This window comes from Oryzias latipes, chromosome 7, assembly GCF_053564925.1.
Source record: "Oryzias latipes strain Hd-rR chromosome 7, Olatipes_Hd-rR_3.1".
NCBI lineage: Eukaryota > Metazoa > Chordata > Actinopteri > Beloniformes > Adrianichthyidae > Oryzias > Oryzias latipes.
Genome location: NC_136243.1, coordinates 36,743,201 through 36,765,261, shown reverse-complemented (window position 1 = coordinate 36,765,261; position 22,061 = coordinate 36,743,201). Strand labels below are relative to the sequence as shown.

The 22,061-nt window shown below is 45.0% G+C and overlaps 2 protein-coding genes across 6 annotated transcripts in view; both read right to left on the bottom strand.

Annotated features, from left to right (window-relative positions):
• epha2b (eph receptor A2 b) overlaps nucleotides 1–2,834 on the bottom strand; it is a 31,216-nt gene extending 28,382 nt beyond the window's left edge. The window contains exon 1 of the mRNA XM_078949759.1: nucleotides 2,698–2,834. The gene's annotated coding sequence lies outside the window, so the exon portion shown is untranslated. The remainder of the gene's footprint in view (nucleotides 1–2,697) is intronic.
• The window catches only part of spen (spen family transcriptional repressor), a 103,344-nt gene continuing 83,643 nt past the window's right edge, over nucleotides 2,361–22,061 (bottom strand). For 3 of the 5 annotated variants that reach the window (XM_078949753.1, XM_078949757.1, XM_078949756.1), the window contains exons 4-15: nucleotides 17,936–18,093; nucleotides 14,095–14,295; nucleotides 13,872–14,023; nucleotides 13,645–13,770; nucleotides 13,454–13,567; nucleotides 13,257–13,370; nucleotides 13,085–13,185; nucleotides 5,255–12,968; nucleotides 4,830–5,174; nucleotides 4,553–4,747; nucleotides 4,235–4,393; nucleotides 2,361–3,999 (exon numbers count right to left, since the gene is read on the bottom strand). In XM_078949753.1, coding sequence (XP_078805879.1) covers nucleotides 3,868–3,999; nucleotides 4,235–4,393; nucleotides 4,553–4,747; nucleotides 4,830–5,174; nucleotides 5,255–12,968; nucleotides 13,085–13,185; nucleotides 13,257–13,370; nucleotides 13,454–13,567; nucleotides 13,645–13,770; nucleotides 13,872–14,023; nucleotides 14,095–14,295; nucleotides 17,936–18,093 — 9,511 coding nt within the window. In that variant the 3' untranslated portion in view covers nucleotides 2,361–3,867. The remainder of the gene's footprint in view (nucleotides 4,000–4,234; nucleotides 4,394–4,552; nucleotides 4,748–4,829; nucleotides 5,175–5,254; nucleotides 12,969–13,084; nucleotides 13,186–13,256; nucleotides 13,371–13,453; nucleotides 13,568–13,644; nucleotides 13,771–13,871; nucleotides 14,024–14,094; nucleotides 14,296–17,935; nucleotides 18,094–22,061) is intronic. The other 2 variants (XM_078949754.1, XM_078949755.1) reach the window with 2 other exon arrangements.

Sequence of the window (22,061 nt, the reverse complement as noted above, 5' to 3'; positions counted from 1 at the left end):
GACGAAGAGGAATAGGAGGAGGAGGAGGCATGGGAGGAGGAGGAATAGGAGGAGGAATAAGAATTGTTTCTGGATCTGAGGTCAGACTATCAGACGGACTCTCCTCTACAGCAGCCTGGCACAGACTTTGCCAGGGAGGCTGAGAAGTCTGATTCCTCGGTAGTTGGTACACCCCCATGGAAACCACCCCCCATCTACCAGTACAGTGGTAGGAATCCCGGCTGCCACGCAGTGTTGCAGAAACATGTCTGCTGAGACTCCCACAGCATCCAGAAACTTGAGGTACTCAGGGCGGACTTCATCCACTCTTGGTGACTCAACACCAAGTCTCACCTCAATGATTTCAGCTTGGGTCCTCAGGACCCCTTGAAGAGACACCTAGAAGACGGACTACTCCACACTGCTCTTCGGTCTGTAGAATAAACCACAGTCAGAGACCTGTCCCCCACCCGAGGGTGAAGGGACACAACTCTTCTCCACTGGGGTGAACTCTGAACACTTGGGGGCTGAGCTGGGGACTCACAAGCAACGCCAGAATGGTAGAGAGTCTCTAGCCCATCTTGAGGGACTAAGTTTCAGAGCCCAGGCTGTGCATAGAGGTGAGCCCACCTATATTTAGCCACTACGCCTCGACCTCCTGCACAAGCACAGGTTCCTTCCCTCCCAGAGAAGTGTCCCAAGAGCCAAGTTCCGTAAACAGTTGAGGTTTCCGCCTTCAACTGCCACCCAGTCCACATTGCACCAGCCCTACAGGTGGTGGGCCCACGGGAGACCGATCCCATGTCGTTCCTTCAGGTTGGACCTGACCAGGGCCCCGTGGGAGGAGCCCCGGCCACCAGGCCTGGCTCCAGGGTGGGGCCTTGGTGACACCAATCCTGGCAACGCAACGGAATCATCTCAAAATAACATCAACCATAGACTGCTGGTGACCTTTGACCATGCCATCGTAGAAAGTGTACTAACATGCTGCAGACGCTCTTGGCTCAGCAGCTTTCCAGCGGGTCATCAACACCGCCCAAAAGATTGTTGGCTGCCCTCTCCCCACCCTGGAAACCTTCCACCTCCGTCCATACCTCTCTTGTGCCAGAACAGAGGGGCGGATGCATGCTGTTATTGCCCCGTTTTCTGGTTTACCACAAAAATCGTTTGCTAGCCTACAATTATTACAGAACTCAGTGCCATAAGTTCTAACGTGGAACAGGGGGCGGGAACACATGTCAGCGGTTTTGAAATCGCTGCATTGGCTCCCTTTGCATCTCAGGATGTGATATTATAATATTCTCTTTTGGAAATTTGCTCTACAGGAAAAATAGGACAAGAAAAAAAAAAAGAAATAACCAAAAGGGAGTCAGAGGAAGTAAAAACCTTATAAATAGCCCTGTTCCCTCTCCAAGTACAGGTTTAGGTACACATAAATACACAAACAACTACACATGTAGATAAACATACACACAGAAACAAACACACAAGGAAACATCCGACACACATTTGTCATGTATAAACACTCATTTGGTTCCATTTAAGTCTTATTTCCCAACACAACCAAGTGCACCCCCACAATATTTACATTTATATCACAGTTTATGGTTGGTATATGTACACATTTATCAAAAGGGCAGACATACTAAACAGAGTGAGACCATCATGTGGAAAACACACAATGATGTGTGTCTGTCACCACAATACTATTACCTCACTATCCTGTAAAATCTGTGAAGAGAAACAAAAGTTTGTGTTCACGGCATCCACTGAGTTTTTCTCTTCAACTCTGTCAGCAGTGTCACCTGTAACCCTAGTGCTATAGGCACTTTAACATTGGGAGTTGGGTCATCTAGACCCACTAGAACGAGCTCTGAACCTTTTTTCTTCAATGTTTTGTGATCTTCACTGGTGTCCATGGATTACATGAAATCTTTCCACCTTTATCCACCTTTGTCATGGTAGGGAGAACACCTCAATGGAAGGGGGGGGGGGGGGTAATCTAAGACAGCACAAGGGTTACAGCCCGAGCAGAATTCTTTTGTAAATAGATCTCAATTTTTTTTCCAATTCTTTCTTGAAGACCTGAAAGGCCTGACTGTCTGAAAAGGAGAAACTGCTTTCTTATCAGAACTATTTAGCATCCAAAGTCCAAAATCTTCTTCCCACATCTTCATCCATCCAGTGCGATCAGATATTCACATCTGGAATACGGTAACAGGCAGTAAATGTGTGGGACCCCCATCAAGGTTTTTTTCAAACATGTTGGAAAATGGAGGAATGGCTGAATTCTTTATCATTCTCCCATTTGGAGAGGCAGTTTGTGGATTATTGTGAAGAAAAACGTTACATCAAAATACAGTCATGAAACAAACAGGAAGCACAGAGTTATGGACCATTTAATGATCTTCAGAAGTTAAACAACCATTTATGTTACACTTTAAAATGTCCTCATAGAGGAACAGCAAAATAAACTCAAAGTAAAAATTGATCAAAAGACATTTTTTATATTAATCACCATTTAAAGATTTTGTATGTATAAAAACTGATAAGTGCCTTCAACATAAACCATGGGAGTGACCCCCTCCAGTCATAAAGGATTCATGACAAACATGGTTTTACTTTCAGCATCGGTTTTCCTCCAAAAACACTCAACAAGAATAGAACGGGGAGGGGGGGGGGGGGCATCAAAACATCCATTAGCGTCGTTTGACTCACATTCATGGCCTTTATGATCCCATCTTGCCTCTTCAGGTTCAACCTAAAGCATGTCGGCACCTCCCACACTCAGTGGCAGAAATGACTTCAATGTGGAATGATTTTCAGACAGCAGGGGGCAGTGCAGGACCGCCGGGGAGGCAGAACAAAGGACAGAAAATGCACAACTGTCAGTACAAAAAGGTCCTTTCAAACCAAAACATGTTCATTGTGTATAAACAAGTGAAGAGGACGGTGATGATGAAGAACGAACTGCCCTCTGGATGGCAAAATACAAAGTCATATAAGAAAATTGGTTCTGTTTAACACGTTAGTTCATGTTGCAAAAAAAAAAGCATTTTGGCACAAAATCCTTGTTTCTGTTTTGAATTTTTGCAAACATCCAAAGATCAATTGTGGAAAATAAATATGAAAGGAGAACAGGAGGGTCAGAAACTTAAAACACAAAAACAAGACTTTATGATGTGTCTGTTAAAATAATTCTCTTGGTCTCTCCATGTAGTTTGAGTCTTTAACTATTTACAATACTTACAGTTTGACCATTGTCTGCAATAGCTTTCAAAAAGATGCAAAAAAAATCCACAAATTAAATATCTTTCTATAGTCCCCTGTTGAGGCATTGAGTGTAAACTGTACAGCTTTAAAGATCCCATCACGCGTCCCTGGGGAAAGGACCAGAGTCGGAAACCAGGCTGAGGTTTGCTGATGACGGAGGAGAAAGCAACGAGAGTGCCAGGCGAAGACGTCCTTTCTGCTGGAATAATGGATCCCAGCGTACACACATCAACTTCTACTCAAACCTGTACAGAGTTTACAATAGTTCTCTCATAGAGTGCAATGAATTTTCACATCAACTTAAAAATATTACAATCTGATGGTAAGAAATATTCCAACAGAGCTCCATCTGCAGCCCAAATAATGCCATGACTTGTCCAACTGCTCCAAAACTGGCAAAAATAAACTCAAAACTTATCAATAATCCTCATTTCATCCTCCACTCAGTGCGTCTTCAAAAGATTCCTGGAATTCGTCGTCACTGGGGAATTTAAGGACTCGGTGACATGAAGAAGCACAAGAAATTACTTTAGTAAAAGTCAAACTCAGAAAAACATGAGGCAGTTCCAGTTTCTTAACTGGCTGAGTTCTGGCTGAGGGCTGGTGTTGGCGTAATCAGACAGAGGCAATAACGATCATGAGGTGGGGGGAAATGCTGGAGATGCTGTTGAGAAGGTCAGGGGCCAGACGGGAAAGGTGGCTCTCCGAAAATTCACAGGGCGGGAAAATCTGCACCACGTAGGCTGGCTGTAGGTTCGGAGAATGGACAAGAAAAGGGTCAAGTTTGCATGGTGGCACACAGCTCCAAACACTCGGGTCCATCTCCAGTCCTCCAGGGTCAGAGTCCTACCCCATCCGTTCAACTTCACAGCGGATCCAAGCGATCGGCAGCAGGAGCAACCTGAAAACAGCGAGCCTGCGGCCCTTGAGGACTGGAGTTGGACCCCCCTGGATAAAGAAAGACATTCTAAAGACCACAAACCTGATTGGAGCCAGGATTAGGTACGTTGATAATGCCAGCTGCCTGTTTGGCCTGAAGGTAGGTGATGAAGCCACTTTTCAAGGCCTGCGTTTGACTGAGGACATCTTCTTGATCTCGACCACAAGGCAGAGCCAGCAGCAAGCAGAAGTCATTTTCCACCTGTCACAAGTAAAGTGGTTGTGTTATTCATGCATCAAAATGTCCTAGAAACCCCTGGAAGAATCACAGCTGCAGGGCTTTCAGCAGTTCAGATACGTAAGCCACACATTTTTATTACCTATGCAGTTTGAAATATTTCAAAAGTCAGAAAATACATACAGTCATTCTACGTGTTACGCTGTCCAACTGGGAAACCTCAAGCCTCATCCTCTGGACGATGCGGAGAAGAGAACCCCCCTCCAAGGGCGGCAGGGAGCGCTGTGCCAGCAACGTGTTACCAGAAACAAAGTGCAGCTGGACAGCAGCCTGGTCATTCTTCAGTGCCAACAGGCCTTGCCATACGATAGGATATTTCTGCAGATGTGAGGGAAAGCGTGTGTAGTTAAACGGCTTTTGATCTGACAAGTACTGCTGTCCTGCCAGCCCACCGTCCTACCGTCAATAGCTGCACCATATCAGTAGACCGTTGTCCTGAATGTTCCACGTTTGCATCATGCCGCAGCTGTTTGAAACCTGACGGCAATGCTGTTGACGGAGGACCAAGGAGGACGGATGGGGGGCCCTTCTGCACAGACAGCTCTGGCTTATGAGTAAGACTCATGGGGGGTATCAGAGGAGAATGGTATGAAGGGGAGACCTTATCCACCGTCATTTGGGAGAGTTGGGACGGCTCTGAAGAGCTAGCATGGCAAAGATGAGCGTTCACCAGCTTGGTATCGCTTCCTCCCACAAGCAACTGCGAAGTTTGACCTCTGCTCCCTGGCTCTGGCTCTGGAGGCACCTGTTCCAGAAATTGAAAGCAAATTAGAAGATAAACTGAACATTTCTTGTATTTTTAGATACTTGGGTGTGTTTAGTTACCTGTGAGGATGTAATGCATTGGTTAGCAAGGCTGTGTCCTGGAAACTGGGAGGGGTATTTTCGCACATCTCGATATAATTGAAAGGAGGCTGAGCCGGAATGGATTCGCTGCACCCCATGAGGGTGAGGAGACACCATAACGGGGCTGGACACACAGACTCCGCGAATCCTACTGTCATTTGGACTCTGATGGGTTAGCCTTCCCTCTGCTGGTCTGAGAGGCCCTTTAGTTGAAAGCTCAACGCTTTTCCCTAACATAGGACTGGTCGAAGGCCCAGAGATATTGCTGGAAGATTTTGTTTCAGTGTCTGAGTTGCGTGACTGCCTGGTTTCCACAGCTGCCTGCTCTCCCCGCTTTTGGTGCATGAGCATGCGCTGGTGCATGTCTCTGTACTGATCCATGTGAAGGACAGCATGGAGTCTTCTGGGGTCACTAGGAATCATCATGACGTCTGACTGGATCTGGGGAGCTGAAGGTCTACTCAGAGCTTGATTTAAGTGTAGAGATTCTTCTTCTTTCACACTGTTGCTGCCAACACCCGACACTGATCCTTGGGGACTTGGATGGGTCTGCAACACCACATCGCGTATGACATTAGAATGGGACGTGCTTGAGCTTTGTGGAGGCCCTGCATGTGGGGAGGACATGGAGTCTCCACGCCTTCCGTAGTTTATTCCAGACAGAGTTGGATTGTTCATTCTGACCTCATGAGCAGTTGACTGAGAGACGTTGTGAGGCTGAATTATGACAGACGATTGCTCTGCATGTGAGTGATGGACACTGGAATGATATGATGACATTGGTGGAATACCATGACCAAGAACGACGGAAGTCCCAATGGGAGAGCTGCTTTGTGGACAAGCTTTGACAAAAGGTGAAGGGGAGTGGCCAGATGTTCTTGGAGACTGTGGTTCTTGCTTCAGAATTAGAGCTGATCGCTCATTTGTCATCCCAGGGCTTGGACTCATCCGAGCTCCAGACAGCGAAGAATGGTGTGGGCTCATGACTGGACTCAGACTGGACTGCTGTGAAACTTTGCTAATGTCCAACTTTTTAGCATGAGGGTCTGTTAATAGTCCTCTCTTGCCATGCTGCTGCTGAAACACCGCTTGGTTGTACATTAAGACTTGAGAAGAACTAACGGATGGTTGGAACATCTTCACCACACCCTGAGAGGAGGCGTGAAATGGAGCTTCAGATGTGTCACATGCATGATTCTCCTGCTTTGTACTGGAGATGACAGGTTGTGAGTTAAAAGAACTTCCTGGTAAAACTACCCCAGTGTGCCCATAACCTGCAGTAGAGACCTTTTGATTGGGCAACTGGGATAACGTAATAAGTGGGTCCTGCTTTATCTGAGATTTGGACACTGATTGCTGAAATTCTATGTCACCAGCACTGGCCTGAGGAATTTGACTTATTTTGGCTCTCAGCCTTTGAGGTCCTTCTGTTTTTTGACCAGAATAACTCAGAACAACAACTCCCTCGGATGTGTTGACCCGTAAGCCTGGACCAGAGCCTGCACGATAAGGAGAAGGTTCAACAACTGTGCGACGACTGTTACAGTCCTCTACTGCATCCATGCCATGGCAGCCAATGTTTTCATTGGAGTTTGACTGAAGTCTGTGTTTAGGACTTGTTAGGCTAATAGTTCGATGGCCTAACGAAATTCTAGGAGTTTCTTCCGTATCATAAGGTATTGGAATTCGACTAATTACTGAAGTGGTGGGAGAAAATTTCTGTTGCTGCCTCTTTTCTCCACAATTCTGTTGGGACTCTTTAAGTGGAGATGGTTTATGGTGTGCAGGCTGGGATGGCAGTGCCTGTCTTTCCTCAAGATGCAACGGTCTTAAACCCACTGAATCAGAAATATTTACCTTCTCCGACATCCTTATATGGTCTGACCGCCCAGATGAGACTATAGTGGAAGGTACAGAAGTGCTGTTGGGAGAAGACACATATTTAGGTTCCATTAGAATTTTTCTTAGGGTGCTAGAGCTAGAGTCTATGTCAGAAGCCTTTGTATCAGGGGGCAAAGGAGGGTTAGCTGAAGGGTTTCCCAGTGCGGTTGATGCGGGAGAGGAGGGAGTTACCACTGTGACGTGACACGAAGAAGCCACATGAATTCTGCTTTCTTCAGATCTCTGGGGCCAGTCTAATGACAGGGGCATTTTGGCAGGTCGTCCTGCGGGTGCAGTATGCTGGGAAACTGGCCGACAGTGAGCAGGGGTGAGAGACGGAAGGCATAGCTCTGCTGCTTGAACGGACGTTTTACAAGTGGAGATGCTGTTTGGGCCTGAATGGCAGGCAGATTCTTTCGGCACAGGCTGTTCAACCTCAGGCTGCTCAGCTTCTTTAGGCGTGTCCACAGCGATGGCACTGGTAACCTCATGTCTGCATGTTGCAACAGCAGTGACCACGGAAGTTGCTGTAGGCGCCCCAGCTATAACAATGGCTGCTTTTGAATTACCAGCCTCTGGATCCTCTGGAATTGATTCTGGCAATTTGAGTGCAGACGATACAGACAGGTTTTGCTTCTTGGATGCTTTCTCTTTTTTGCTAGCTGTACCTTTACAGTTTCTTGACTTCTTTGGGCTTTTGGCTCTAATTTTGCCAGTTTTTCTAGGGGTTTCAAGTTTAATTGTGTGATCGGCTGCCTTAGGTTCTTGGGCTTTTGGGCTTGGTGTGTGAGAACCGTCATCTAGGCTGCCTGCGAGAATGCTGTTGATAACCATATGTGTTTCAGGTTCCATGATCTCATTGGATGATGAGGAGGAGGATATCAATGACTCGGGGGTTGGAATGAGAGGGGTGTAAGGAGGAGGAGCACTGAAGCCCTCTGCATCTGCACAGGTTTCCTCAGCTGTAATTGAATCAATGGCAGCTGCAAGTTCAGTTTCACTTGCAGGGTTGGCTCGTTTCTGCTCCTCAACTTCAGCTGGTGGCTCCTCAGTGACAGGAAGCAATTCCGCCGATGGCTCGGCAGGTGGTTCCTTATAAGGTCGAGGAGGTTGGTCAGCTGTAAGTTTGGCAATATTTTCAACTGCTTGCTCCAATTCCATTTGTTGTGCCAGAAGAACAGCTGTTGGATCTGCAGGGAGTTCAGGTTCCAAAAGATTCTCTTTACTGTCCAGTGAAGTAGAGTCTTTGGACTCGTTTGGACAGTCTGTCATTTGCACAATCGTGTTTTCTTGAACTACTGTTTTGGTTTTACTAACTGCAGTAACTTCGAATGTCTTGGGCTCAGAATTGTCAGAACCAAGTAAACTCTTGACATCATCAACACTGACACGGATTTCTAGATTCTTTAAACTGTGCGGCTGGTCTTCAGGAAGCTGTTTGGTGTTCCGCTTCAGCCTTGGTGTTTTACTTTTGGCACTCTTTTCTGTTTGCTGTTTCGTTTCCAAGGTTCCCATTTCTTTTAAACTGGTTTCAGCAAATTTTGTGTCACCACTGTCTTTCACATTTTTATCATGTCTGTTTGCTGGCAGGATTACATTTTCCAATTGATCTGAAATGTTCCCAAACAGGTCAGTATCCGTTTGAAGGTGAAGCTCTGCATCAGCCTTACAAGTCACGTCCATTTGTTCGGCCAACAACAACTTATTCCCAGAGAATTTCTCTGGTTTTCCACTTTTTTTGTTGACTGGAGCAGTTAGAGGAAGTGTCGTTTGTTGCCATTTTTGTGTGCGAGGTGAACGCCATCCCTCAGTAGCCTTAACAATTTCTGCAGTATTGGATATCTCCTTGCTGTCTGGATCAGTTTCTACCATTTTCTTTGGATCCCCTTTTGAAGGAGATCTGTCTTCAATTCGCTTGACACCTCTCTTCGGCGGCCGTCCCCGCCTGGCGGTAGTGGAGACTTGAACATCTTGCTGCGTGGGTTCCTTCTCGACAGCTCGCTTACGCATGGAGCGGGGTGACGTGGGTTCCTTCTCGACAGCTCGCTTACGCATGGAGCGGGGTGACTCTAAAAGTTCTTTGCCGGCTTGTTCATCTTCATGCAGAGTTGCGTAAACTGACCTCACGTTCCTTCGTCGTGTTCTTCCATGAATCAAGCTTGATTCCAGGTTCTGCTCCAAATCAGATGCATGTACCAGGGACTTAGATGTGGCTTTAGGCTCTGATTTAATTTTACAAGCTTCTGCTTGAGGATATGAGGTCCTTTTGAGTTTTTCCTTGTCTATACGTTCGCTTTTTCGTGTCACAGGTTTTTCCGCTTGAGTTGATTGTGGTAACACGGATGGGGGTTTTGCCCTTTTCCCTTTAGGTTGTCTGCGATTTGGCAATGGTTTGGTCTCTGGCTCTAGTTCTGGCATGTGAGGATCAGTTTCTACATCAGACTTTGGAGCCTCTTCAAAGTGCTTTGCTTCCTGTTTTCCAGTTTCAGACTCTAATTTTGCATTCTCCTTTTCAGGGGCTCTTAGGGAGGCACCAGGCGTGGGAGACTTGTCTTCGACAACAGGGTTAGGCTCCACCACCAAATTATCACTGAAGTTGATTTTAGGCTCCACTGACTCAGCTTTTACTTCAAAGTTATTTTCTGGCTCTGAATTTTTAAATTCAGAAGAAATGTTTAGTTTAATATCTTCTGATATTTTTTCTTCCCTTGGAATAGACGAAGAACTCTCTGGAATTGGATGCATTTTTTCTTCTTTGCCACAAAGTTCTTCCTGATCTTGGGATGAAGATGAAATGTCTTTCAGTTCTGGAACAGAAGTGTCTTTGGGAGAATGAGCCTGTTGCCAAACTGCAGACAGCGCCGTGGGGCAAGCTGGTTTTTCATTGGCTTTCAGTGGTGGCTCAGATTCCTTATCAGACAAGTCAAGGTCGCTACTTTGAACAGCATATCTCCTGATTTCCTCCACACCTGAGTCACTCTCCACATCAAGATGAGTGTTCTCTTTGCCTTTATGCTGCTGAAGTTCCAAAAACCGACTATGGAAAAGTACTATTGGTTCTTGTGAGACATTAGCTTCTGCAAATTCAGTGTGTGCCTCTGCGTCACCAGTCTTAAAGCAAGGCTTCAGACTTTCAGTTTCCATAACTTGATCTTTACGTTCAAGACGTTGTAGACGCCGGGAATCCTGTTCGAAGATTGAGCTGTGCAGAAAACGAGAGGCAAACAAATCCTGGCGCTCTTGGTCTTGTGGCTTAAGCTCCTCCTTTTTATTGTTTAGCTTTTCACCAGAATCGGCTCTAATCTTTTTCTTTTTCATGTACCATGAAGGAATGGGCCGAGGTGCTAGCTCTGCCTTGTCCTTGTTCGAACAGCTGTGGGAGGCTGGAAAGCGTGAGGGAAGAAAGGACCAATTGTCCTCCCTTGAGGAATACAAAGTCTTGGCTCTGTCCAGGAGAGCTTTTGTATCAGGAGTGATGGTTTTATCTAATGCAAAGGAGTAAAATTTATTTTTCTCCAGGGAGCTTGGAAGCTTAATGTCTGCCCTCCTTTTGTTAGCACCTCTAAGGATATATGATAAAGAGCTCCTACACTTTGGAGAGTTGAATTTGTTTTTTCCATCATCATCATCATCTGAATCCGACTGTACTTCTCCAGGTTCCAGATCCTGGCTAAGGCATTTGTGGATGCTCTCTCGTTTAGAAGTGTCCCCTGATGACGTCACTTCCATTCTTAGGGAATCAGACTTTACACGTCTTTCCCAGTGACGCAAGAAGTCATCGTCACTCCTCAGCAAAGTTGTTTTCAGCTTTGGGGTCACATTATTAGAAGACTGAAAATGTCTCAAACTTTTGTTCAGCAGTTCTGGCTGTGTGGATGCATCATCTGTTGATGGGGAGGATTTTCTTTCCTTCTTTGTGACCGACAAAGAAATCTGGGCAGCGTCATCTTCCTCATTCTCTGAAAGGTGATTAGCTACAACATAAGACGGCATTTGGCACACATCATTCAAATTTGAAGTTGAGAAATCGGACTCTGGTTTTACTTTCAGGATATCAAAGGAATCTTGATGTTTCTTTCTTTTAACACATGGCAGGTCATCCCTGGCTGCATCCTGGATGGATTTTCCAATTTCAAATGTGATATAATTTTTTTCAAACTGGCACGAATCACTGTTTGGTGATTTTTCAAGCTTGAGTGACTTGTCAGGATTGCCAAGCTTGAATCTGTGCCAGTCATTTTGTTTCATGAGGAAATCTGTCTGTTCCATGCTCAGGAAAAGATTGTCTCCATCTACGTCTCTCCACCGCGTTGTCCTGTCTCCATTTTCAGCCCCAAACTGCTTTTGCTGGACTGATTCCTGTGAACAGCAGTCACCAGTTGTCTTTGTGGGGGTGGAGCCAGAGTCCCTTTTTGAGCTCTCTACGTCCATGTGGAGGAGGGGGCAGTCCGTCTGCTCTGTGCAGTCTTCAAGAGGTTCCCTGAGCTGAGACTGCTCCAGAGGACGCCTGATGGGGTCACTCTCACTGTCTGCTCCTTCTTCAGGACTGCTTGCTAAAACCATTTGAGTGCATTTATCTGTGCTGTGTTCCTTTTTGCGTAGCCCTTGTGCACTGTTCCACAGCTTACAAACCCTATGTCTGCTATTTTCCTGTTCGCCGCTTCTTCTCTGTCGATCAGTTCTTCCTGTCTCTTCAAAACGCCTTTTCCTTACAGCTAAACGGCTGATATCCGCAGATATTTTACTTTCAAATCCTATTTCAGATTTACTGTATTTTTTTGACTTAATCTTACCCTCCTTTTCCGAAACCTCTGCAGAGCTGTGCATAGTTTTAACTCTGGGAATTCTCCCGTGTTTGGAAGTATCTAGTTTTGACGGCTCGGGTCTGAATGGAGGACTTTGATCAGCTGTAGGTGAAACCAGCCGGAGACTGTCCATGCCACCACGCTGGATTTGTTTGTCTTGGACAGAATGACCAATCAGTTTGCCTTCTTTTTCCTTGACACGTGTTAGCTGCACAACACAAGGCAGAAGGTCTAACCTTCCTCTGCTGGAGCTTTCTTTGGGGCTTTTGCTGGTCTTACTTCTTGGAACAGACTCTGGGCTGACTTCTCTTTCAAGTTCGGATTCTGTCTCACTTTTTAGAGCAACGGGCGATGTGACTTTGAGCTTTTTAAGCCTCTGTTTTTCAGCTTTTTCTTTGTCCCCTCTATCTTTTCGTCCCATTTTTTTCTCTTTTTCTGTAAAATTTCCTCGTTCGGTTTCAAACATCCGATCCCTTTCCAGTTTCTCCGTTTTGCTATGCTTTTCGGAGCGAGCCTTCTCCGCTTTCTCAAATCTGGGAGGAGATATTGAACTGCAGCTGCCACTATGTTCAGACGATCGGCAACAAATTCGTCTGTCAGAATCGCTTGGCACCCTCTCAGGGATGGAAGTGGATTCTGTGGGGCTGGCAGGACGGCGAGTGGCAATGTGGGACGGGCTTTGACTACGCTCAATGGTCCTTCTTCCATGATCTCGGCTACGATCGGTTTCAAAGCGCTCTCTTTCTCTTTCACGCTCTCGCTGCAAATAGCTGTATTTGCGGATGTCCTGTTCGTAAGGGTCCGCTCTGTATTCTCGATATTCACGAGGGTCTTCAAAGTACTGCGAGTCATAGTAATCTCCCTGGTAAGGATCCCATTCAGTGTAGAACTCCCGACTTCTTGTAGGATATTTTCGTCGCAGATCATCACTGTATGTTCCGGGAGTTCGTATGTTCTCATAATATTGTCTTTCAGTTTGAAACTCGTATTGGGATCGCCGATCATCCCTGCAAAAAATTGGAATGAAAGAATTGACATTTTTTGTCCATTTTTCAAACAATAATGTAGAAGTCAGCATCGGATCAGCTGCTTGCTCTTACAGGGAGGAAAATACAGCACCAACCTTCTCTCAGAGATGACATCATAAAAGTCTCGTATATCCTGCCCAGATGCCTGCATTGAGCGATAGAAAGCCATCTGACTCTCCTGATTGGCAAAGTCCACCTGGAGAAAAAAAGAAAGTTCATTATCAGTCACTGAGATCATGGATCATAGTCGGGAAATGTTTCCCTTGCCTTAATTTTACTGCCACTGAGCTTCCATCCCTTTGTGTCTTTGACTGCAGCCTGTGCATACTCAATGTTGTTGTAGAGAATGAGGGCCATTCCCTTCATCCTGTCCAGTACGACCTTTCAGGAATAGAGGAGCGTTAGGGCGAGTGCACAGACAGGAGACCAACAGCTATGTAGGGAAGGAAAAACAACATGCTCACCTTGACAACATGTCCGTAGCGGCAAAAATGACGGGTGAGAAACTGTTCGGTTGTGTTTGACGCCAGTCCATCCAACCAAACGCATGTCGTTGGCATACTTTTTCCAAAGCCAAGCTTTAAAAAAAAAACACAATTTATTGTATTATTTCAATTCACATGGACAATGTTTCAAATGAAAAATTAGGTTTCACCTTCAGTCTGTTGTTGCCCAGATACTCGCCATCCATCTTCTTTATGGCCTTACAGACACTGGCAATGTCACAGTATTGTAGAAAGGCGTACTGTGGGGCTCCATTTACTTTCTTTATGTCAATATCCTACAGAAACAATAAAACAAATCATGTTAGTAAAGAAGGCTCATTTTTAGAAGTGTGGCCAACACAACAGAATGTTTGACCAAGTAAGCATCTAAACGTACCACAATCTCTCCAAATCTCTGAAAGATGTTTAGCAGGTCATGGTAGGTGGTGGTCTTCTCCAGATTTCCAATGAATAAAGTTCGTGTGGCCTTCGGATGGAACTCGTCAATCCTCTCATCCAATGGTCTAAACTCATTCTCACTTTCTGTTTCTAACAGGTGCAGATTATGAGCAACTGACTTTGCAGATATGAACTGTACCACCGCCACCCCCTGAACTTACCTGGACCGTTCCAGGCCGTCACATCGATTTGCATGCCAAAGAAAAGCTTCCCCTTGGACGCTCCCAGAGCTTTCTCCTGATCTTCTTGTTGACGGAAAAAGACAAGTCCATAGCGCTCCTCTGAAGCTCCGTGGATTTGAACAGATGTCACTTTTCCGTGTTTTTTGAATTCATGAAACAAACCGTCCTTTAGGCTCGTATCTGTGCAAAGCAAAAATGAAGTTGTGACTAAATGGCGGCTCATATTTCATAAAAACGATTGCCACGAAAACGACTCCAGCTTTTTTAGTACGTAGAGATCGTACTGCTGCTGAACCCCTCATGCTTTGAAAACGGGGTCAGCTGTGCAGACGGTGTTTCTATCATTACTCTGCACAAACTGTTGGACATTGGAACAGGTTGCAGCCTGTTGTGCTGGGCAAGGCTTCAAAGCTGATTATCGTTCTGAGTACATGATGGTGAGATTTTGACCTTTACCCTTTTTGCCCACTTTAGACCAAACACACAGATATTGATGCTGTAAGACGGTTTGACTCGAGGGATGCGTCATAAATTAGTTACAATGACCGTTCAACTTCTTTGTGTAGTCTCAGTGCAAAGCTTGAGTGGTCAGCCTCTGACTAGAAGGTTGTAGGTTCAGTTCTCGCGGTTTCTACCCAAATGTGTCGGATACTGATAGGACAGTACGAACTGTCCTTCACCATAAGTTAAGTAAGAGAGTAATCTAACTTATTATTTAAATCCTCACTACAATGCAGTCATAGTTATTTAGTAAAAGTTGTGGCGTGCATTTGCAGTCATGATTGGTTAAAAGTCAAGTGGGCAGGTGCATGCGGATGTTTTCTCCAAGCTCATTAAAACAACAGGAAGTAGCAGTAATGGTGAATCTGCCAGTAAAGGCAGGAAATATCAACACTATTTTATTTATTTGATGCAAAATGTAAAAAAATGTGTGTTGTCATCCATCCATCCATCCATCTTCCTTCGCTTATCTGGGACCGGGTCGTGGGACAGCAGTCTAAGCAGAGATGCCCAGACTTTCCTCGCCCCAGCCACTTCCTCCAGCTCCTCTGGGGGGACCCCGAGGCGTTCCCAGGCCAGCAGAGAGACGTAGTCTCTCCAGCGTGTCCTGGGTCTTCCCTGACCGACACACACATTCAGACACATACATTCACACACACATTCACACACACATTCACACACACACACATTCAGACACACACATTCACACACACATTCACACACACACATTCAGACACACACATTCACACACACACACATTCAGACACACACATTCACACACACATTCACACACACACATTCAGACACACCCATTCACACACACACTCACACACACATTCAGACACACACATTCACACACACATTCACACACAGACACACACACTCACACACACACATTCAGACACACACATTCACACACACATTCACACACACATTCAGACACAAACATTCACACACACACCCCGACACACACCTTCACACACACACATTCAGACACACATTCACACACACACATTCAGACACACACATTCAGACACAAACATTCACACACACATTCATACACACACATTCACACACACACATTCAGACACACACATTCACACACACATTCACACACATTCAGACACACACATTCACACACACATTCAGACACACACCCTCACACACACACATTCACACACACACATTCAGACACACCCATTCACACACACACTCACACACACATTCAGACACACACATTCACACACACATTCACACACACACACAGACACACCCACTCACACACACACATTCAGACACACACATTCACACACACATTCACACACACATTCAGACACACACATTTACACACACATTCACACACACACATTCAGACACACACATTCACACACACACATTCAGACACACACACTCACACACACACATTCAGACACACACATTCAGACACACACACTCACACACACACATTCAGACACACACATTCACACACACATTCACACACACACATTCAGACACACACACTCACACACACACATTCACACACACACATTCAGACACACACACTCACACACACACATTCAGACACACACATTCACACACACATTCACACACACACATTCACATATTTCTTCCCAAGGCAATAACAGCCCTCAACTCTAAAATGCACAGATAAAATCTGCAACAGCACATTCCAATGTATATGTTTATATATTTGTATATATATATATATATGCTTATTTAAGTATTTAACCTGTGTTAAAGTGTCAACACTTGCCTGCCTGCATTTCTTCTAAGCTATGTTGTGGAAGACGTGCTCCACTGTTGAGTCATACAGAGTTCATTTTATTCTTCTTTTTCTTGCTGCACTTTAATTCTAAATGACTGTGTGTTAAAGTTCAGATTAGGGTGCAACAGAAGATTACTAAGTGCAGACGAGATCATTTTACTTTCATTCCTTCCTGACTAACCGTGATTGGAACCATTTTATTCATTTAAACTAAAATGACAAGACTTGATACATGTTGATTCTTTACATATGGACACAAGCTGATGAAGCAGCTTTAAAAGCACCGTGCCGAACTCCAGGCCTCAGGAAGGGGGCTTTGCTGAAACCTCTCTGTCCGTTTGCTGGCTATGCCGGCACCCGGGCGGCTGGCTGGCAGCAGACAGAGCGCCGCTGCGGGACGGAAAGGCAGCCAGCTCGGGCCTCCTAAATCTTATGATATTATTCTTCTTTTCATCAAGACTATTATAAAAAGATCCTCTAGTTTGAGTCTTGTTTCTATTTTTCCCTCTTGAGCTAATGTGGGTCTCAGAGACACAGAAGCAGAAAGAATGAATGATGTCATGAACCAGACATGGAGACGTAGTTACTGATGCTTTTGTAGAACTTTTTAAAAGAAATCAATCTGATCTCTAAACATCCTCCGTGTCTTCCATGCATTGTAATGAGACACACACAGACAGAAATATGAAGGTATCTGCTGTAAATCTAAATACTGCTCACATCCGTGTTTATGAAGGACTTATGGTGTGAGTTGGTTTGTGTTTATTCACATAATTATGGTTTAATGGAAACAGTGAAGTTGTGTTTTTTCTGGAATGTCGGTAGTTTTTTGCATTTGTGTCATGGAAACCCCGCTCTCCCATTCTACAGTCAATAACGCGGCGCAGGAGAATTGTACACGGCGTTGAGAGAGAACCTTCCCAACGGTGAGTTTGCATTTGTTAACCTGTATTCCTACTTTGTTATAGTTTTTCCCTCCTGGTTCATCCGTGTGGAGCTGGAGACACACGGGAACATTGAACGCTCAAAAAAGAACGTCACAATAAGAAGGAGAGGGCTTTCATGGGTGAAGTCTGCTGCCATTGGCTACCCAAAAACTGTCAATCAAACGCCTTAGACATTCGTCGTCAGACCCACATGCTTTTACTGAGGCATCTGATTGGTCAGTTAATAACTTATATAACATGCCATAAAGAAAAACTATCTTTAAAAACATGAGGACTAGAAGGAAGAAGTTAGGAAGAAGGTATCAGATCCAGAACGGTTCTTCTGACCCACAGAACGAGTACAACCTGTCTGCTTCTCTATAGAAGTCGGGACAGCTGCCTATCACACGTTTCCTCCTGTGTCTGTCAGCGTTTGCCGCTGCTTTTCCCTTTTCTTTTGCAGGTCAGATCTCTGAGATTAGATAGCTGAGGTTTGTTTGTTGTTTGGACAGCTTTGCATACTTCTTTTGACACTCCATATATGCTTAAGATACCGTTCACATTTATTTATCTCACATTTATTTTCATATTATTCTGAGCGAATTACCTGTGGAGCGCACAGGAAGATTCTGGACCTTGATGCCAAAGCTTTTCCGTGGTTCATCCTTGTCCAGTGAGATTAAAGGAAGAGCTGAGGGTGCTGGGACGGCTGCAGACTGCACTGACCGCGCTGGAGAGTCATCACTTGAGCTGGAACTGGAATCACTGGAACACAGAAAAGAAAAGATCCCACTTTTTGTAGAGGCTGGGAAGAAAATGCTGTTTCCAAAGAACTCTTAAATTTTTAAGAAAAAATGAAAAAGTGTGCGACAGACTGGCGACCTGTCCAGGATGCCCCCCTCCCCACCTTCACACACAAGTGGGCGGGAAAGGCTCCAGAAGCCCCGTGACCCCGAAAGAGAACAAAACGGGTTTAGAAGATGAATGAATGAAAATGTCTAAGGCCATTAAAAAGACACAATGTGATTTTGTGAACATATATTTAAATGTCCAAATGTGCTCGTTCTCAGATTGTGTAAAGTTACACAAATAAAAACTGATGATGCAAACAGGAATAATTATAATTAAAGCCGGGAGCGGCGCTGAATGACCTGCCGGCGCTACCTGCCCCCCCGTCTTCACAGCCTTGATAGAAATCTCACTGAGAGGGGGGGGGGGGGTGACTAATTGATGTAAAAAAAAAATTTTTTTCCAAATGGCAGCTTTTCTGTTGGCTTCATCTCCATGGCAACTATGCTACTTTTTGGTTGTCTGGGGATACCGAACAGAGTGTGAGTTTCATAAAAATTGACAAAAGTAAACCTTTGGATTTCCTTGGCAACAGAGGTTTATTGCTAACCACGCCCACATTCCTAACATGTTTATATCCTGTGTAGCCAGGGATCCATGCATTACAGTTTTTACAATATTCCGTAAACAAATGTTCAAGTAACAGGAGAATGTCCCTTTTGCGAGCTCACCATGCCAACACAATTAATAATTTTACAACTTCTAATTTCACATTTTTTTTCCCACCATAGCTTCCCAATGATGTCCAAGAAATTAGGAGACGATGAGTGAAGGTCCCTATAGGACAAACTTTAATTTGTAGCTGGTACTAAAGGGGTTTTTCAAGTTCAAGATGGCGGCCTCTTCTAGAGGTCAGAGGTCGACAAAACTTCTCTGTTGGCTGTTGACTCGAGCTGGCTGCATGTGGTGGAAACAGTTTTCTTTTCCTTTATTGTTGAAAAACATGAAAACTTCCCAATTTGCCACAAAATGGCCTCCAAGCCATTGGCGGTGTGACCATCCCATAATAATTACAAAACTTCCTTTGTCTGTGAAGCCTCTCATTCATCCAGGTTGCTTCCATCATAGTGGTAGGTTTAGGGCTGTCATCTGGACTCAGCTTTCTGTACTGGAATGGTCAAAGCCTCTGGGGTAAGAGGTGAAACGTCCAGATGACGGCCTCTAAACCTACTTCTATGAAAACTTCCTTTGGATATCCCCAACACGTGTTTTGGTTAGTGAATTTTGAGATGTATTTTTGGCTTCATTAGCGGTTTTCGCCCCATTTATTGTTTAACGTTTCAATGATGATGTCTTCGCTTTGAAAGGGGGTGGGGGGGTTGCTGACAATGTTCAGCAGGTACTAGGCGTGTGCATATTTTGATGAGTTTTCCCGCATGTCAAATTTTAGCTTACAGGCGGAGAAAGAAAGAAGAAAAGAAAAAATTCCAATTAGTCGTCTTTGCTAATGAAACAGGGACTGTGTGTATTTTGTCTTCTCCTTCACACTGCTCATGTCTGTCCTTTCCTCTTTTTAGAGCTTTTTTGTACATTTGTCGTTTTTCTCGTTCGCTCCTTGCAGTTAGTCACTGCTGCGGCCCATAATTCAAGGACCTATGTCCTTCCTCACTTTTATCAGCAGTATTTTGGTGCGTTCACACATTTCTGAGCATTCCTCTGAAACCCTGCTCTCTAAGGACCGGCCCCTCCCAATCCACGAAAACGAGAGGGACCTCACAGTGTGATGTCACAAAGTGAGGACCCGCCCCTTCCAGGAAGAGCAACAGAAAGCTTTGAGGCAGACTGAGACCACAGACTTCGCCTTGGGCGGGAGAAAGAGAGAGAGAGTAATCAATACTGACAGAGAGATTTGGCGTCCACAAGAGAAGTTCAGTTTATTGTTTTTTTTATATTTGAGGAAAGTTAAGGTGAACCAGAGCAGAGCCTTGGAGCACTCCTGCAGTCACCGGCGACAGTGAGATGGAAACATTTGGAGGTGGGTAGACGAAGAACAATGGGCAGATGTGATCAAAAAGCTGTAGGGGGTGATTGTGGACTTTAGTTTGTGTTTTCAGTGATATGTCAGGTTTTGGTCACATTCTGTATGAGTTGCACCAGGTTCAGGTTGATGGTCCCCTCAGCGTATGAAGTGCCTGTTTTTCAGTTCTTGGTGGTCAGTTTTTTCTGTCACCCTTGTTTTTTGTCATTTTAAAGTTCATTCATTCAAGTTTTTAGTTCCCGCCACAAAGCTGGGTGTCCTTCCCCTCAGATTCCGGCCAAACACAGTAAAGACGACGGACGAGGACAGAAGGAGGAGTACTGTCCAACACTGAGGTGAAGATGGACGCCGTGGAGAGGAAAGCAGAAGGTTGGTGGTGCTTTTGGTGCTGAGGTGAGTGAGGGGTGGGGTTAAATATTCAGCAAGGGCGGAGACATATGCAACTGTTTTTTTCAAGAATTAAAGAAAAAAAGAAAGAAGAATAAATAATAAATCAGTGGGATCAGAACTAAAGGAAAGTTTAATAAATAAAATGATAAATATTAATCAGAAAACATCCAGAAATACGGTTTAATTCATCTGATTTGGTTTGAATTAATCAGGGTTTTTGCAGAGCTGTTATTTGATATGAAGAGATGCTTTTAACATCTTTGATGCTTTCGACTGAATGAATGAAGCTTAGCCTCAGTCTGAAAACAGAAGGCGTTGTTTTAACGAGGAAACTCCGCCTCCTAACTGGTCCCTGTCCATCTCAGCTCTCCAGGCTGTTTGTTTCCTTCTTCTCACTTTCTCCTCCCAGAGCCAGACACTCCGTAAGGGCTGCTGCCGGAGCCGGGCCTGTGGGAGTGGGCACGCAGCCAGCGCCGGCCAGAAATTTCCAGTTCCAACTGGATCTCACGAGGGGGGGGTGTAGCCCACACACAGAGGTAGGTGGTGAGAAAAACAGCAGCATCTCCTGACATTCCCCCCACAGCCCTCTCTGATGCCGCCGCTGCGCCGTTCAGGGTCAATCCCAAACGCCTGGAGATGAAACCTGAGAAGGAAGTCCCCGAGGAAAATCCCGACATCTAAAACGCTCCCATGATCAACTCCATTTCTACGAGTTTAAAAGAGGAAAAAGCTCCTCCTGAAAGAAACACTCAGCAGGTCAGCTGATTGTTGATTCATCAGAATATCACCACCAAACTACTGTATGGATCTCAGAACGGAAATTCACAATCTGATTGATTTTACCTTTCCTGAGATCACACGCCAGAGACACGTGGCCTCATCAGAACACACAAGAACAGAATCTGTTAGATACAAACCTGGGAAGGTGGCATTCTGGTTCACAATCATGCTTTTTCCTGCATTTAATGTAACGTCATTATCAAGTCCGTAAGCTGAACAGACATTTAGCAACTGTCGAAGACCAGCAGTGCTTGGACGGAACACAACTATGTCATCAGCATACATTAAATGATTGATAATGAGATCACACACAGCCCATATGACAGGCTTTCAGTTTGAAAGACATTCATCCAACCAAGTTCAAACGGCTGGGTAGCTCGGTTGGCAAGGTGAGAGACGCAGGAATCCAGGGTTCGATTCCTGGCGTGGAATGAACAATAATAATGGGGAAATTGCCGTATCAATGGCGAGCAATTAACATCACCCAGTGAGGCCCCTTGGGCAAGACCCTTAACGCTACTGCCTCCTGAGCGCGGCTCGGCTGCAGCTCACCGCTCCCCCAGGGGATGGGTCAAATGCGAAGAACAAATTTCCCATTGTGGGATAAATACAGTATAATAAAATAAAATAAAAATAAAATAAATAAATAAAGAGAATAGGAGGAAGAATCCCCACCCCCCACCATCTCACACCAGGCTGGTGTTAAATGTCTCAACCTGTGCAGATAAATGCCGAA